Source organism: Lissotriton helveticus, chromosome 12 (assembly GCF_964261635.1).
Source record: "Lissotriton helveticus chromosome 12, aLisHel1.1, whole genome shotgun sequence".
Taxonomy (NCBI): Eukaryota; Metazoa; Chordata; class Amphibia; order Caudata; family Salamandridae; genus Lissotriton; species Lissotriton helveticus.
In genome coordinates this window covers 283,461,728-283,480,382 of record NC_136073.1, presented here as the reverse complement: position 1 = coordinate 283,480,382, position 18,655 = coordinate 283,461,728, and the positions used below count along the sequence as shown (strand labels likewise).

Sequence of the window (18,655 nt, the reverse complement as noted above, 5' to 3'; positions counted from 1 at the left end):
TTCAATCTCCAGGCATGAAGGTGTAAGGTCTGGAGGTGGGGGTGTAGAACCTGCCCCTCCATCTGGGAGAGGAGATCTGCCCTGTGAGGGAGACGGAGCGGCGGGTGAGAAGAGAGGTGGAGAAGGTCTGAGTACCACACCCTTCTTGGCCAATCCGGGGCGATCATTATAACTTGTTCCCGAACTTGGCGAATTTTCCTCAGAACCCGAGGAATCAAGGGTATGGGAGGAAACGCGTAAAGGAGTTGCGAGCCCCAACTCAACTGAAACTCGTCCCCCAAGGCTCCCTGCATCGGAAACTGGAGGCTGCAGAATGACGGGCAGTGAGCATTCTTGCGAGTGGCGAACAGGTCCACCCGGGAGTACCCCACGTCCGAAAGACGTGACAAACCACCTCTGGATGAAGCCTCCACTCGTGGTCGGCAGAGAACTGCAGACTGAGACTGTCTGCACGAACATTCTGAACTCCGGCCAGATGATTTGCCATCAGACAAATCTGATGATCCTGAACCCAGGACCAGAGATGGAGAGCCTCTCTGCAGAGAGACCGTGACCCCACTACTCCCTACTTGTTGACATACCACATCGCGGTCGTGTTGTCCGTCAGGACCTGAACTGACCGCCCGCAAAGGGAAGGGAGGAAGGCCTTGAGTGCCAGACGTATCGCCCGTAATTCCAGCAGGTTGATGTGAAGCAACCTCTCCTCTGGAGACCAAAGACCCTTGACCTCCAGGTCCCCCAGATGAGCACCCCACCCTAGAGTGGATGCATCCGTTATTACCGTGGCCACCGATGGAGGAAGTTGAAAAGGCTTTCCTTGCGACAGATTGCCTTCCACGCTCCACCAAGACAGATCCGCTGCAGTTTCTCTGGAGATTCTCACTGACTCCCTGAGATCTCCGTTGTGCTGATACCACTGCCTGCGGAGGCACCACTGGAGTGCCCTCATGTGCCAGCGTGCATGATTGACCAACAGAATGCAAGAAGCCATCAGACTGAGCAGACGTAAGTCCTTCAGGACTGGAACAACCGCTCCATTGAAGAATAAAGGAATCATTTCCTGTATGTCGTGAATCCTTTGAGGAGGAGGGAATGCACGACATACAGTAGTGTCCAGTACTGCACCTATGAACAGGTTGCGCTGGGACCAGGTGAGACTTGGGTACATTTATTGAAAAACCCAACCTGTGCAACAAATGAGTTGTCTCTTGCAGATGAAGGAGCACCTTCTCTGGCGACTCCGCTTTGATCAGCCAGTCGTCCAGATACGGGAATACAGGAATCCCCGACCTCCTGAGATGTGCTTCCACCACTGCCATCACCTTGGTGAAGACTCGAGGCGCAGTAGTAAGACCAAACGGAAGGACCACAAACTGGTAGTGTTACGACCCAACCGTAAAACGGAGATACTTTCTGTGCGACTTCAAGATGGGAATATGAAAATACGCATCCTGCAAGTCGATCGACACCATCCAGCCCTCTTCCAGCAGCGCTTGAAGAACCTGTGCAAGAGTGAGCATCTTGAACTTTTCCTGTTTCAGGTAAAGGTTCAGGATCCTGAGATCCCGGATTGGCCGAAGTCTGCTATCCTTCTTGGGGATCAGAAAATACCGGGAGTAGCATCCCTGACCCCTCTCCTGCTCCGGAACCATCTCTATTGCACCCTTTCCGAACAGTGCCAGGACTTCTTCCTGCAGGAGAAGCAGGTGGTCCTCCGAACAAAAACCCTGGCAAGGAGGGTAATTTGGGGGAAACTCCCGAAAGGGAAGAGCATACCCATTCCCCACGAGAATGAGAACCCAAAGATCCGATGTTATCAATTCCCAATCTCGTAGGAAATGGGTAAGCCGGCCCCCCACTGGGCCCACATGATCCGGAATGGCGGATCTAGGGCTGCTTTGCTGCGTTGGCAGGGGGCTGGGACGGGGAAGAGGAGGAAGAGGAGGAGATTTGACGGCCTCGAGAACGGGCTCTTTGCTTGCCCCTACAAGACCTATACAGCATGTTTTGCTGCTGCTGCGGCTGCTGCTGCGTAGACTTGTAGGATCGAAAGGAAGATCTGCTAAATCCTCTGGTACGCCTTCCAAAAGTGCCCCTGGTCTGAAGGCCCAATGACTTGGCTGTCGCCCTGCTGTCTTTAAAGCATTCTAAAGCAGCGTCTGCCTTCGTTCCAAATAAACCAGATCCGTCGAAAGGGAGATCTAACAACGTAGATTGGACATCTGAAGAAAATTCACTCAACTTCAGCCACGCAGCTCTCCTCGTAGCTACAGAAGAGCCCATGACCCTTGCCACAGAGTCCGCCGTGTCCAAACCACTCTGAATCACCTGCCTTGCTGCAGCCTGAGTGTCAGAGATAACCTCCTGGAAGTCTTTTCTATCCTCCTCCGGAAACTTGGGCACCAACTGTTTTACAGTGTCCATAAGGGCGTGAATATAACGCCCCATCAGGCAGGTCGCATTTGTGGACTTCAGCGCCATACTGGCGGAGGAGAAAACCTTTTTAGCAGCCTGATCCTGCTTTCTCAACTCTTTTTCAGCTGGAACCTGAGGAAAAGCTCCCGTTGATCATTTGGAACAGGCAGCTTGCACCACCAAACTCTCAGGCAGAGGGTGAGTGGATACAAATTCTGGGTCATCAGGAGCAGCCCTGTACCTTTTGGCAATAGGCCTAGACACAGCAGGAGCTGACAAGGGTTTCTTCCAAACCTCTAAAATTGGATCTTTAAGGGCATCATTAAAGGGCAGCAATGGTTCAGTCACCGATGATGGAGAGTAAAGGACCTCTGTGAGAAGATTTGACTTGAACTCAGCAGTAGGTAAAGCAATGTTCAACAAACTTGCAGCCTTCTTAATCACAACGTGGTAAGGAGCCACATCTTTAGAGGGTTCGTCTGGTATTGAAACCAAATCCCACTCAGGGGACAGTTCAAGGCCACTGGCCACTGAAAGATCCTCAAAAGGGTCCTCAGGATCCTGCAGTTCACCCTCCTCCAAATACTCCTCACGATAGTTCTCTTCCTCCATCAGCCTCTGGGCTTCACGCCTTGACCTGTGCTTCACATTCGAAGCCGCCGTATCCACTGTCGGCTCCATCGAAGTCGGAGCCGGCGCTGAGCCCGACGCAGGACGAGGAAGAATCCCACGATGCCGCTCAGGGTTCGGCATCAGGGAAGATGGAATCGGCGTTGAAGGATTCGGCGTCGTCGATGGCTTCGGAGTTGAAGGCCTCGCCGGAGTTGGAAAATGCCAATGCGGCTCCGGAGCCGGCATAAAGGGCATAAAGGGCGCAGGAGCATAGGTTTGGGGGACACCCAGACCAAACGCCATCGGACCCGTGGGACCAACAGGAGCCCCAGAGGGGTACATAGCCCTGGAGTAAATACCATACATCGCATTTAGGAAATGCGTCAGATCCTGACCTGGACCCGGAAAGGTTGGGTACGAACCCCCAGGCTGTTCTTGAGGGCGTGGAGTCGATACGACGTAGACTTCTTCTTCAGGCTGGTGCACCGGAGTCGACAGACCTTCGGGCAACGGAGCCTCTCCCTCTCCAACCATCTCCCTCTCACCTTCATCCTCCCGATCCGGAGAATGGGATGGAACCGGAGATGGATTAGCTGTCTGCTTCGGCGAACCTGGCCAATTCGCATGCGACGCCTCACCCCCGGCGTCCTGATCTTCCGAAGCCGAAGACACCACTTCTTTCTCAACCAGCTTCACCTGCGACTTCGGCTTAGAACCTGAATCTTTCCTCGAACGATGTCGGGATTCATGAGACCTCTTCTTATGCTTCTTTATTGAAGATCTCGAAGCATGGGCCGAGGACGAGTCCGAACGTGACCTCGAGTGAGATCTTGACCTCGAGCGTCGAGTCTGTGACCTTGATTTCTTCTTCTCCTTACTTCCTTTAAGCTTTGCAACAATAAGCTTAGCTTCTCTCTCCCTGTGGGACTTAGGAGTCATCTTCTTACAAGATCGGCAGTCTTCGACATTGTGGTCGGAGCTAAGACACCATAAACAGCATTCATGCGGATCCGTAATGGACATGGTCTTGCCGCATTCTCCACAGGCTTTAAAACCGGTCTTCTTTGAAGACATGTCGAAAGAGAAGACAATGAAACACCAACAACACAAAGTAACAAAGTTACTGCAAAAGCTACGGACGATCCCTAGAAAACCGTTAGCGTCGACGATGCAGAAAAAAGGGAACTGATGTCATCACGCCGGCGTGGGCCTGATATGGGGTCGGTGACGTCAGCGGAGTCGCGCGCGATGCCGTGCCTCTGTGACGTCGGCCCACGTCGGCGCGAAGCTACAAAAATAATTTCTGGAAGCTGCTGACGCAGGGGGATATTCACAAGGTGAGGAATCCACAAGGCAGATGTATCTATCGGAAAGTGGGAACCCCGAAGGGCTGTGCACTGGCACCACAATCGATTTGACAATGGGATCAGAAGACCTAACTGAAGCTGACGGCAAACCCACCAGGGTTGTCACAGTCAAGGCGCTTTGCACCTCCTTGGGGCACAAAGGCGCTCCAGGGGGAGATGAAGACTCAAAGATGGCATGAAGAAAAATATAATATTCTCACATCTGGGTCAGAGTCTCCCCAGCTCCAGGGAAGATAGGGACGTGCAAAAAACCTCTACCGAAGACTGGGAGGTGGCAGGGCAAAAGGCTTTACACTGTGAAGTCGAAAGATGCCGCAACTTCAACCACCTGTGCCTGGACTTACCTCAGGACATCAACGGAGATTGATGTCCATGTAAACGGCTCCTGGAATGGACCCACGAACTGATCGTGAAGCGAGAAGGAGACAGAAGTTGATGGAAATTCTTGGAAGTTTGCTAGTCGTTTAATGCAACATTCCCGCAGTGCCTTTGCTGAGTGTCTGTGGCCAACAGTGTGACCCACAAGAGATACAAGGCTTGAAACCTGAAGACATAGAGGTAGAATGGCACACTGCTTCATTGACAAAAACGTCGAAGTAGGCCATAAAACGGCCCAAGGAACCACTATGGGAGCCGTTGTGAAAGCACGGAAAAGAAGAAACTGGTATCAGCGCATCAGAAGAGGGCTTATATCGACTCTGTCAACATCACATCCAGAGACGTCGCTAGGGAGTCATTCATCACCTTCTTCAGGACGCTGCTGTAAAGAAATTCCAGATCCAGTCTGGCACCTCGGAAGAATTTTCAAGGTATGGAATTTGCGGCTAGATCTCTCTATTAGATTCCAATGTTACCGTTAAAGAGGATTTATCATTAGAATTCCAGAGATATAAAACATGATGCAGCTACTCCATTCTGGTCAGTCATTAAAGCTTGAAAGTATTTTAACGAATTCCTAATGCTAGCCTACCAAAGAAGTAGGCCTCACTGTAGCGAAAAACTAATTTAGCTGTTTGTTACTACCAGGAACTGTAAAACTTAAAAATACATGTCTTACCTTTTAGCTATAGAGCAGTCTACCCTGAGGGCTACCTAGCACCTAATTTAAGGGTGACTTATGTGTAATAAAAGGTGAGTTTAAGGCTTGGCAAGTGGTTTTAAATGGCAAATCGAAATGTCAGTAAACTGCACACAAAGGCCATGCAATGGAAGGCCTGAAACAGGTTTGGAAGTCTACTTGTGTGGGTGGTACAACCAGTGCTGCAGGCTGACTAGTAGCTTTTAGATCACAGGCCGGGGGTATATGGTATACCAGTTTACGAGAGGCCTATAAGTAAATTAAATATGCCAATCATGTATACACCAATGTCACTGTGTTATGGGAAGAGAGCACATGTACTTTAGCACTGGTTAGGTGGTCAGAGTCCTATGGCCAACAACAACGATGTCAGAAAATGGGGAGTAGGGAGGCAAAAAGTTTGGGGGGAGCCTTCAGAGACGGCCATTTTCAGACAGTCACATTTATTATTTTTGATCACATTTTTGCCTTTAGATTTTTTTCCTTTGGGAACATAGAAGTGTATCACTTTAACCTGTCTAGCTTTACATTTGTTTGTGATGAATGCCTAGTGCAAAGAGAAGGGAATTTTTATGAGCCATAAGTCCAACAAGTCTGATTACTAAAAAAATCCTCAGTGCCTGGGAAGAGTACAAGCAAGGACATAGCACCTTCGAGAAGAATGATGGTGAAGTTGAAGAAGCACCAGGGAAAGATGAAGATTCTTCGCCTGGAGTAGCTTTGCCTGTGTTGTCAAGGACTAGGGCAGTATGTCCTCTCGTAGTTTGATCCCATCAGAGCTGGAGACCTGTAAACTAACGCTAGAGGAGAACATGGTTGCCCTTGTTGCTGAGGAGAAAAATGCTACCCTAGTAGCTGAGGAGAAAAAGGCAGCTGATGTTCTTGAAAAAATTAGAAGTCGGCTACCATCTTGGTTGCATGGATGAAATAGGCAGTGTAAGCATTGAAGGAGAGAACTTTGGCCTTAGAGGAGCAGAAGGCCATGCTGGTCCATGAAAACCAACACTAAATGGACTTGAGGTCCGGATGGGCATCAGAGTATAGCAAGGATGATAGCAGCAACACTAAGGCACAGTGGAAGGGTTTTTGCAAAGCCTACAGATATTTTGCCAAGCTATATGCCTATGGATGACATACATAAGTGGTTTACTGCTATGCGGTCACCTTGCTCATGCACAAAGTAGAACACTGGAGAAATAATTCAATAAATACATTTTCATGATCTGTGTGTTTTGCTACACACGTTATTTACCCATCTATTGTGGGAAGACTGGATTGCCCTACTGTGTTTACACTTATCAAATAAATGGCATGAATATATAAAGAAAAAATCAGATCTAAACGTAAAATCTCAAGATCACAGTCTCAAGCCTAGTTACTTTTTACAAGGGTCTATAACGGAACTGACCAAGTCCCTTTCCAAATGGTAAACACTCAGGGTCTGATTACAACTTTGGTGATGATGCTCCAGCTTTTTGCCAGCACAGCACTGCCAAAGCCGTGCATGGTCCACCCACAAGTTTACGAGTTCAACTCGTGTCTGGTGGGCTTTTCCTTTGCCTCGCCATGACGGTGCCCTAAAAATGGGCACCACAATGGGAAAGCAAAAGCAGTTCCAGCACATCATGAACTGTGAAGTCCATGCTGTGCTCGAACTTGGGGTGCATTCAAACAGGGAGGGACACGTTGTACCCCCTGAATGCATCCCTATGGCGGTGGGGGCCATGTAGGGCTTCTGTTGTTTCCCAGTTGCCAGCCTTTTCTTGTCAGTATCACGACGATGAAAAGGCTTGCAGTGGGGAAACAAATAATATGCTCAGCGGACCGCGGTGGTCCCACCTTGCATATTGAATACCCCTGTCCGCTGCACCACCGCCAGGGAATGGCAGCTTCCTGGCACAACGATGGCTGGCCAAACAGCAGCCTCATAATACGGCAGCCGCAGGACCGCCACCAATGAGCCACTGTGAGTCTGGCAGTCAAAGACCACCAGGCTCGTGATTTGGCCCTCATGGATCAAAGTCCATCCGATCTTAAAAATATGTTTTCCCAGATTTATGCATCTTCACTCAGTAAATTTGCTAAATATGTTGCTTATGTTTTGGATTTTGTGTTTGTGCTGTCTATTTTACTGTTTGGTGTTTTTAATAAAATGGTAAGCCGGTGTTCAAGGAAATATCTTTATAAACCAAATGAGCAAAGTTTACACTTGAAGGGAATGATGGGTATTTTCAGCTAATTACAAGCTGCCAAACAAGGAACAAATCGCTGTAGTTCCAATTTTTTGGTAATTAATCATTCTGACAACTGTAGATGTTCTTTTCTTAAGACTAGATGGAGCTATCACTGTCATTTCATGACTATATGGCTGATTTAATGACAATGCGAGCACTATGGTTGTCTGAGTCCTGATACTTGACAATAGGTGTAAACCAAATATTCTGTCTGTTTGCTGAGCCTGCATAATCTGTGGTGTATTATACTGCTAGTAACTTACATTGAATCGATACAGAGATATTATATTACGCAAATGATTACAATATTTACTTTGAAAGATAAGCATTAAAACATCCCTGGAAGAGGTTATGCTTCCTTAGCAGAACATAGAGTATTGGATCACTCAAGACTATTGGATCACCTCGAGAAATACCTATCTATAATTGCAGATAAAACCTGTGGCTTTTTAGCCAATTTATTTGGAAATGTGTGCTGCAAAATTACAATCATGTTTTGTCAAACTTTTCACAGCAGTAGAATCATGCAAAGCACTCAGCCCATAGGGGGTTTCAGACTTACTTGCTTCAAACACTACCTTGGTGCAATTAGGGCAGTTTACTTATTACTGGAAATTTCAAATGTCATCTTCTGCACTGCCTCTCAGAAAGGGTAAGGTAAGGAGGGGATATCAACATTTTGATAGAATGGACCCATTCACCAAAATGTTGGTTTCCGATGCATCCCCCTAGTGTTAGAAAAGTTTACATATTTCATGTTCTGTGTACAGCTGACCTGTCCATTGTCCATGACCAGGATGCGGTCACACTCCAGAACAGTGTTTATGCGATGAGCAATGGTTAACACTGTGCAGTCCTTGAACGCCTCCCGGATTGTCAATTGTATCAGATTATCTGTTTCTGAATCAATGGATGCTGTGGCTTCATCCAAAAGTATGATCTGTAAAATAAAGAGACTGGCATCAAATAATGCAACTGTCAATTGTAAAGCATGGCACAAACTCACTATAGCACTCATATGACAGAATAAGTACATTACACCATTGTTATTTTGATATTCATCACAAAATTGTAATTCAGCACTATCGGCCAGCAGTATATATTTTGAATTCTTTCCAAAATATGTTCTATTAACCCGTTTCATGCTCGCGTCGGCCGTTGGCAGACGCAAACACTACCGCCCTTGTGCTGCACACGACCGTTGTCCGACGCAGCCCCTCCCACCTATTAGAATGCCCGCACCGCTGCGGATTTTGCACCTGGGAAACGGGTTAATAAATGGCACAATCCTTTCCTGCAGAAGTGATATTCCTTAAGACAATGCAACGTCCATGCTCAAAGCAAATTGCAATTAAGAGAGACACATGGCTCATCTGTCTTTCCCAGAGTCTGCCCTAGGCTAACGGAGAAATTAAGCCTTGAAACTATAAACCTAGTTGTTCACCTTGAAACTGTGAGTCTAGTTCTTCACAATGAGCGCCATAACCAGCTTTCTTGACTCTCCTGCCTCAGTCAAATAAGTATATTTCAAAAATATCCCCTCCTGACACTAAACCAAGCACTTGTATCAATATCTCTTCCTAAGGTTTTTATTTCATCTTCTATGAACTACATCTGCACAACCCTTTCTGTTAGGCTGTGGAAAACAACCAGATATTTTTTTATGGGGGATTGTAAAAAATTGGATAGTTAGAGGAGCTGACTACCCACCTTAAGTTAAAATATCAGTCCTTGTAAGACTGATTCCTCTAGGTCACTAAAAAATGGTCTCAACTCCCAGTACCTATGCACATGGCAGACAGGCTTATAGTAGGGCAATGTGTAAATAATGTATGCAGCATCCACACTGCAATAAAGTCAAAATGCTAAAGTCAAAACACAACATAATAAAACCAAAACAAATTAGAAAAAAAATTGTGATAAATAAAATTACACCAAATTAGAAATATCCAACGAATGAAACCAGAGACTTGATTTTCAAATGTTTTAAATAAAAATAACGTCAACAGACATTATGCTCCAACCTCTGTCCCCTGGTCACAGTAGATCAGGACGCCAAGCACGATTTGAGGCTGACGGCAATGGAACGCTGGGTGGATACTAAAACCAGGTTAACCCCTCTCAGAGGTTTTACTTTGGTACTTAGTCTCAAAAATGGAAGTCCAAAATCTTCAGCAGGCCCAGATAGCAGGCTGCAGCCGAGGAGGGCTGCACAAGACTAGATAGCTGTTTGACACTGTCCCAGTAAAGCCATTGGTTTTTGGTGAGATAGCTCTGAGTAGAAGACATTTGAATTTCACACCCAGAGAGGGTCTCTCGCCGGCTGGATACTTTTAACACCTTCACCCCATTGAGTCTTCTACATTCACACTTAGTCACTTTTTTGGATTGTGGAGGTGAGTTATTATGACCATTGGAGTCCCCCTCTTTGTCTTGGGTACATGAGTGAGCAGGCTCACCACTTCAAGACACATCTCTGTCAACAGACAACAGTTCCAGCCTTCTTCTGCTCCTCCTCAGGTCCATAAAGTGTTCTGAAGAGGGTGCCAGGAGATGCCACATTTATATTTGATACTTGCTTTTTGGTGGGGATGACTCCTGGCCACTCCCTAACCAATGGGGTAAACATTCTAAGGCATAATACTACCCACTTTTGTTCACAAATGTTCTTTTCTGCACTACTGCAAACAATACCACAGTGCTCCTTACTTCCAAGATGGTGAAATCCTTTTCTCTCGTGTAGAGCCTGGGTGCCCATCTAGAAGTGTGACCAGAATAACGAGCAGCCCTTTTCTGTGGTCATTTAAAACCAGATGTGGGTGCAGCTCCCCTCCCAGTAGGATTAATGACTGGTGGAACAAAGGAAGGGACCTACCTAGGTGTCTTCAGATATCTTCCTGTGACAAAGGAGGCCCTTATCAAGTAAATTCAGTTTGGGGCACAACTAAAATGGTCATCCTGTCAGAGGAAAAAAAAACTTCCACACCCAAGCATTGGTCATGTAAATAAACCTTTTGGAGCTTCAGGCCGCGAAAATATATATTTTTGAAAAAAGTGTTTCCTTAATATTTATACTGTTGTAATGTTTATCAAAATTTAACTTCACTATTAAATTGGACTTTTGATAAATATAAAACAGAGTTGTTGAATCATGTCCCTGGCTGGTCCCTACCCTGAGATAGCAGAATTAATGTTTGAATCTATTTCCCAGTACTTCTCTATGGACAAGCCTGCCTTCCTACAATTAAAATAGCTTGAGTGCTAGCCACTGTAAAACCAGGTTAACATTGATTTCTATATACCCTACTTATAAATATTAGACACCCTGTTGTTAGAACTGTCAGTCTTAGGGCAGTCTTCCTCCAAAATTTTGTCTACTTACCTCCAATTTTCCAGGAGTTTTGCTTTTCTTGGCCTTAGGACTCTGTACACTTCACCACTGCTAACCAGTGCCAAAGTGTTTGCGCTCACTCCCTTAAACCTGGTTTGATTGCCATATACCTAATTGGCATATTTAATTTACAGATAAGTCCCTTGTAGAGTAGTATACCACATGCCCAGGCCCACTTAAATGCTACCAGTGGGCCTGCAGCACTTATTGTACCACACACTTAAGTAGCACCTTGTCCAGGCCTGCCATTCAAGTCTTATTGCAGAGTGACACTTACATGTCAACTTGACATTTAAACCCTTTGCCAAGCAGTAAACTCCACATTTATTACATATACATAAACCATAAGGTAGGCCCGAGGTAGGCCATATGGGAGGGTAGTGTGTGGGCATGTTTGGGCATGTACTTTCATGCTTTACATGTCCTGATAGTGAAAACATTCAACCTTCATTGTTCACTACTGTGAGGCCTACCCCTCCAATAGGATAACATTGGGGCTCCTTTATTACATTTAATAAGCTGTAATTCCTAATTAAGAATAGGTAGATATGTTATGTTTGGTACCTATGAAATTATAATGATAAACTCTCTTTAATGGCAATGTTGGGTTTTATTACATTTCTGAAAATGTCTCTTTAGAAAGTTGGCATTTTCCTACCCTTAGCTCTTTGTGCCTGCAGCTTGTCTTGGGTCACATGACTATGTGTGGCTGACAATTAGACTTTGTGAATTCATCCTAGACAGTCACACAATAGAGGGATTAGATGTGCTTCAGTGGGCCACCTGCTTGTAGGATGGGGGCAGAGATTAGCAATGCCCCACTTACACCTGAATAGCCTGTGCTTTGCTTTCACAAAAAGTGCCTAACAACCCTGCATTGTCACTACATTTTGTGGGGAAAATTGTGGAGTATGTCCTGAAGGGATTAGGAATAAAACAAAAATGTCATGCTGTATTTCATCCGCAGTCAGCAGGATTGGTGGAACAATACAATGCTACTCTGAAGCTTAAGCTAGCGAAGATTGTGGCCTCCACGTCCTTGAAATAGCCAGATGCTCTGCCTCTGGCGTTATTGTCTATAAGATCGATACCTCATTCACGATCTGGTCTTACACCTTATGAGGTGGTGTTTGGGAGACCTATGAATATTTGGGGAGTTCCTAAACCACGCTCCATATACAATGTACCTTGTATATTGATGAATGACAATCGGGCACGTTTAACAGATAATTTGCGTTGTATTCATCAGCAGGTTTAAGAAGCTCTTCCGGACAAATCTACGGGTGAGGCTCATGATCTTCTACCTGGTGACCACATGATGATCCGGTCATTTGAAAGGTCGAGCAGTCTAGAACCGAGGTGGCGTGGACCGGAACAGGTCCTCCTGGCAACAAGAACAGCAGTGCGAGTGACCAACCGGAAAAGGTGGATACATACCACCCACTGCCGCCGTGTTTCCCCAGACTTGGTGAAACCTGCTGTGTTGACCAACTACCGAGACATCTTGTACACGGAAAGGAGTACAGCCATCACGTCCAACGAATCTGAGGAAGTCTTCCCGGACCACACAACTCCTGGAGCATCGAGATACCATCTGAGACCAAGAAAAGAATCTGCTGCAAAGAAGACTGGTTGAGCTACCGCCCGGGGTTAGTGAAACAGAATGCCGAAATGGCAAGAGGGGGGGGATCAGCCTTGCTTAGTGTAGTGACACCTGTCTTGACCTTCGGTGAAGAAATCAATGGCTGCCCCTTGGGCTCAGCGCTCATTTGCTAAGTTCTTACAGGAAAAGTTTGTTCATGCTGCTGTCAAAATGAAAAACAAGAAGATAATTTGTGTTTTAGGGTTTGCTGTTACTATTATGGTTATAGCAACAACAGCTTGGTATGCAGAAAGAGTGGCCCCAGCACGAGAACATTTGTTTGCCACTACTCCTGTTCCACTTGAGCATTTTCATTTTACTCTTCTATACCATGAGCAAAAGCATAGCCAGACTTATTTAAATAACACTTTCATTCAGATGCTACATTATACGCACAATACCACGAACACTACAAACTGTTGGGTATGCGGAATGTTACCAGGTCATTAAAAGAAAGGAGGAATGCCTCTTATTCCTCTCCCTTTTTCTCATAATGGTTCTTGCTATGCTTGGTATGCACTTTTGTTCACTTTAAGATGGCCCTCAAAAGGTGGGCTTCTCTTTCGCCTCAACAAAGTTTGTCCTCAGGATGAAGATGGATACCCACAAGCGGAAGGGACTAAATTGGAGTGGGAAGAATATCGACCGGACAATGTATCCTCACAGCACCTCTTTACATATGCAAGAACAACAAATATGTGTGATTTATTTGTGATTTCTGTTATTAAAGCTAAAGCAGACTTATGTATTAAAAATGAAGGAACAATTCCAGTTGGGGAAAGTGAATGCACTACTGTTCTAGCATTGGACGGAAAGAATAATATTACATTTGTGACTTCGCATAATACATTCTTTATTTGTGGGAATAGAGGCTATCACCGACTTCCAATGGGATGGTCAGGGATATGTTATGTATCGTTTATATTGCCCCCTGTGTTTATAGCACCCGAAATGTATCATAAGAACTTTGTATTATTCCATTAATTAGTTGTAAATAGAGTTAAGAGAACTATAAGCATAGATAATGTAGACCAGACAGACACATCACTACAGCAGTATGTTGATATTAATTTAGGCATTTTTCCTTTTGCGGGTGCTGCTTTGAATAGTAGGAAGGTGAGACGATTAACACGTATTGAAGAAGCTGTTTCTAATCAAACTGCTATGGCATTAGGAAACATTACGAAGAGCTTCAAATTACTGGAATTGTAGCGCTCTAGAATCGGATGGTTCTAGTTGTTATATTAGCTGATCGAGGAGGTGCATGTCGCATTATCGGAAGTAGTTGTTGCGTGTTTGTACCCGATAATTCGCCTTCAGTATATGGTGCAATCTCTAAATTACATAAGATCGCTGCTGAAATCCATCCTGGGAATGGTACATGGACATTTTCGGGTTGGATCTGGACACTACTTACCACGTGGGGTTGGAAACTATTGACAATCCTATGTGCGATAATTGCTATATGCTTTACTCTTTGTTTATGCTTACAATGTGGTCCCACACTATGTTCCGCTTGTATCACTTCCTGTATTCCGTCCAAGAGAAGTACTACTGAGATAAAAGCCCAACAAATGATGAACCAAGAAATAGCTAAAATAATGCTTATTGATATTAATGATGTATACCAGGACTATTCGAGATACGGAGGTAGCTTCAGCTAAATGCTAAAAGGATCATCTGTTGTAAATTGGCAGCTATTAGGTTAGCATTCGCTGAACCTACGCGAGTTTTTCATTGTTATGTTGACCGGTTTTTAGAGGCCATTTCATATTCACGGCCTCCATTTTAAGTATTTACACTACCTCGTGGTCACCATGCTCTTTGTCCTACCTCCTCGCTAGTCGACCGCATGGTCTGCCCAGCAACAAGCTATATTTAGTTTATGGTCAAGGTTTGCGCATGTGCAATCAACTCACATCTGTTACTAATCGATCACTGTTGAAAGATGTTTCCCCAACTGGTCAAGTTGTTGAACTCCTCCTACTTGTTGGAAGTGTTCCAAAAATGTCCTTATATGTACATGAAATCGTCTTATGTGTGTGCCGCCCACTTTTCAAACCCTTGTATGGGTATAAATGGACCATGTACCTTCTGCTCAGGGTGATACTTCTTGCATTACCGAAGGGTGCTGTTTGAATGTACCACCACCCCATGGGGTCTTAATAAACGTATCTTTTGTATTCCAGTTTCCGTGCCAACTTCTATTCTAAGGTATTGTGAGTTATTTGCAGAGTATGTAGGTTCATTAAAACTCGATACGACATATACATTGAATAAATATGAAAATAATGAAAATATTGCAAATGCTCAGGTACCTTTATTATATTAAAATATGTCATAAATAATAATATGGCACGATTACGATGCCATAGGAAACAGCTTCGACCCCTGTCGGAGCGGTTCCTACAGCATCATATTTGGCTGTTTGGATTCCTTTCTCACCAACCCATTTTGATGGGGTCGGTCAGAAAGGAATCCAAACCGGATTTCCGAATGACCTATGACAGGCTTGGAAAGCCCGTCTGCCATTTGGAAAGCCTCCAGTAATTCCTCGGGCTGCTCTTTCTGCCCGCGGGATTATGACGGCAGATTCCCACATCCTTTCTGTGATGGTCTTTCTGAAACAGAAAGGTTGTAGGAACCCCACTGTGGGGGCCCCTAGGAGGGCCCCAATTGGGTGCAATGCAGCCGCATGGCGGCCTAGGGTGCCCCCCTGCTGATCCCCGTACCCAGTGGCAGGCACCATGAGGTGCCTGCCATGGGGTGCAGGGATGAACTGCACCTCAGCTCTTTACATTGAGATCATGCTTTCCTTTCTGAATGCATGCTCCAATTGCAAAGAATAGGAATGCAACCCAACAGTGTTCGGTCGCATCCTAATTGCCTGGCCTCGGACTGACGACAGGAGGTTGTTCAGTCCCAGTTCCCAAACAAAGTCGGATGGACTCAGAACCGTCCGACATTGTAATCGCGGCCTATATATACAAATTGCATAACCAACTCCTATGTAAAAAAAAAATTTTTAATGGCTACGAACAAATAGCATTAACTATGCCTACTTCAAACAAAATCATTTTAACAAAGATGTTGGACACTAGATTAGATTTACTATTCCCACTCGAATCTAAAACATTTTGAAGAAGGTGTTGGACGCTAACAGGGTTACATTTACTAATCCCACTCCAATCTAAACAATTTTGGTAAAGGTATTGGACACTATACGGTTTAGTTTTATTATTCCAACTCCTGCATAACCCATTTTGACATCAATGCAAAACACTTCCCTGTGCCGTCCATTCGTCTTCTCTCTTTGTCGGGGGGGCTACAGATGTTGAGACAGGATTTTTGGATTGTCTCTGAGTCGCCTGATCACTCCTGATTCTGGACGCGGATGCCCAATCAAACACGCAGGAGAAGACTGGTGCACAATATTTTTTCTCTATCCTGGGCACCGAAGCCGCCACCGAGGCTGGCGTTTTCATGATCTTTAATCCTTCGTCCCAGATATGGTCAATGATGGGAATTGATCCGATAGACTTCCTTGACTCCTCCTTGAAGTCGTATGGGAAACATTCCGTTTCCTGTACTGGCAGCGGAAGCTCAAATCTCTTTGAAGCTTTTTCCATAATGTCATGGAATCCTCCAATGTCCTGTGGTGGAGAGTTCGCTGGTGACGGTGATGGAGATGGAGTCATAGGCAATTTATATTGATCCCATTCAACACCCAGAGGAGTATCTTGAAGAAGTTCTCCTTCTTCTGGCTAGTCTACTCCATCACTGTCTGCGAAATCATCCCTTATTGTGATGATTGGGGGAGATCGCAACTTTTGCACTGTAGGCGTAGGTTGAACTACCGGAACTTGGTAGGAGCGCCTGAAGTATTTGAGGCAAGAGCAATAGCTCCAGGAAAACGACGATAATAGTCGTTGATCATGTGACTTAAGTCAGTCACCAGAGAAATAGGCATAGAGAGAGACTCTTCCCTCTCCTCAGGACGCAGTTCCTCTTCCTCCTCATAGTCATATGATTGTTGGAACAACTCATATCTTTTAGATTCGGCCACTGGACGATCTTTAAAAGAGTAAACCTCTTGAACCTCTTGGCACTCCTCTTCATCAGTCTCCTGGCTCTTAATCTGTAGCTGAGAAGGACTGTAAGCTACACACGTTGATTCTTCATCCTCCGATTCCTGTAGATCCAGCAGATTTGATGGAGGAAGGGAAGACATTTTTGTCCACGCAGTATATTCAGTAGATTTCTTGACCGTCAACGAGTCCGTCGACGTGATTTAAAAGTAGTCGTCGACGGAGCACCCGTTCACGATGCTCCCGTAAATGAAATTCAAATGGTCGTCGACGAGGTCATTGACGGAGCCGTCGTCAACGAGGTCGTCGTCGTCAACGAGCTCGTCGTCGTCATTGGAATCGTCGACGAGGATGATGTTCTTCCCGTCGACAAAGTCGTAGACGAACCTTTCTTCGACGGCGCTGTCTTGGTCACTGCCTTTGACGTTGCTGTCATCGTCGAGATTGTCGTCGTCAACGAAGTTGTTGTCGACGGTGTCGTTAACGTCTTCACAGAAGCAAGAGCCGGAGACGCCACAGATTTCGCTGACAGTGCTGAAGACACTACCCTTGACTCTGAGGGTCTCTTCAGGGGAGTATGAGGGAGAGAGGACAAAGATGTTTCTTTTCCTTTCATTTTGTGCTTCTTAGGGTCCACTGTTTCCCGTGAAGCAGAAGACTTCCTCTTTTTTGAAGATTGGCTAGTGGATTCTTCCGCTGAGTCTGAATCTGAGGTGGCCTTCTTTTTCGGAAGGCACAACAGCAAGCCTGCCTCTCTATCCCTCAAAAGTTTTGCTGAAAATGTCCTGCAGTGTTTGCAGTTCTTAGCCACATGTTTGGGCTGAAGACAATATAAACAGTCTTTGTGGGGGTCCTCAGAATAGAGTCTGGCTCTCCCACAAGATCTGCAGGGCCTGAAAAGCCTATTTTTAGAGCTTTCAGCCATTTTCAGATGCTAGATGTAACGCAGTACCTTAAATTCAAAAGAAAACGTGCAGTTGGAAAGGTCAAAAGTTCACTCAGGAACAGAACTGAGCAAGGCTCAGAGAGACTCCTCACACGAAGGCGGTTGGAAATCTGAGGTAGGATGGCTCTGCTGGGGAGTGTGATGTCAGGGCTGGCAGCTGATTGGCTGGGTTTTAGACCAAATAATGATGAGGTCTGGTTAACAAATAATGTGATTCCCCATAGGATTTTCTATGCAGTTTTTTCTATAGTACTGCTGTGGTCATTCTGTTACCGTGAGACTCCCACCATGACAACGGGGAAGATACAAGCATGTGAATCTATGAAAGTTTCAATACTGGAGAAGGGGAGTGTCGATTTGGAGTGAACTTGAGGTGGATAGTGTTGTATCTAGTCGCCCTGGGGTTGAAAAGTTAGCTACAAAGCTTTTGATCTTCAAAAAGAGTTTGTCGAACTGCTCTAGGTTTTGATTGGAAGCTTGAATGAGAACGATCCCATTATTAACTTTCTTTCATACATATTGATTACAATTTCATAAAAAAGATAATTTAAAATACTATTCATGCCTTTATTATAATGTTAACATTTAACATATCATTTTTTTATTCTATACACAACTTACCTATAGAAAACTAAAATTGTCCACACTTCTAAAGGAAAACCAAACCATACATAATAGACTTTTAGGGCCTCATTACGATGTCGGTGGGGCCACCACCGACAGGCTAAGAAATTCCCACCTCCAAATTATGGCGGTGGGAATCCCAATGTGTCCCTGGCAGACGGAAAGTTTGTCCGCCATGGTTCTGCAAGGTGGTCCTTTTTCGCCCACCTCGCAGAACCCAGAACTAGGCCATCATTGCGGCCCTGGGGATTACGGTAT

General features: G+C 45.3%; 1 protein-coding gene across 2 annotated transcripts in view; it reads right to left on the bottom strand.

Annotated features, from left to right (window-relative positions):
* Positions 1–18,655, bottom strand: part of ABCC12 (ATP binding cassette subfamily C member 12) — a 1,077,363-nt gene that overhangs the window by 33,598 nt on the left and 1,025,110 nt on the right. For both annotated transcript variants that reach the window (XM_078670535.1, XM_078670536.1), the window contains one exon: positions 8,482–8,646. In XM_078670535.1, the coding sequence (XP_078526661.1) occupies positions 8,482–8,646 (165 nt within the window). The remainder of the gene's footprint in view (positions 1–8,481; positions 8,647–18,655) is intronic.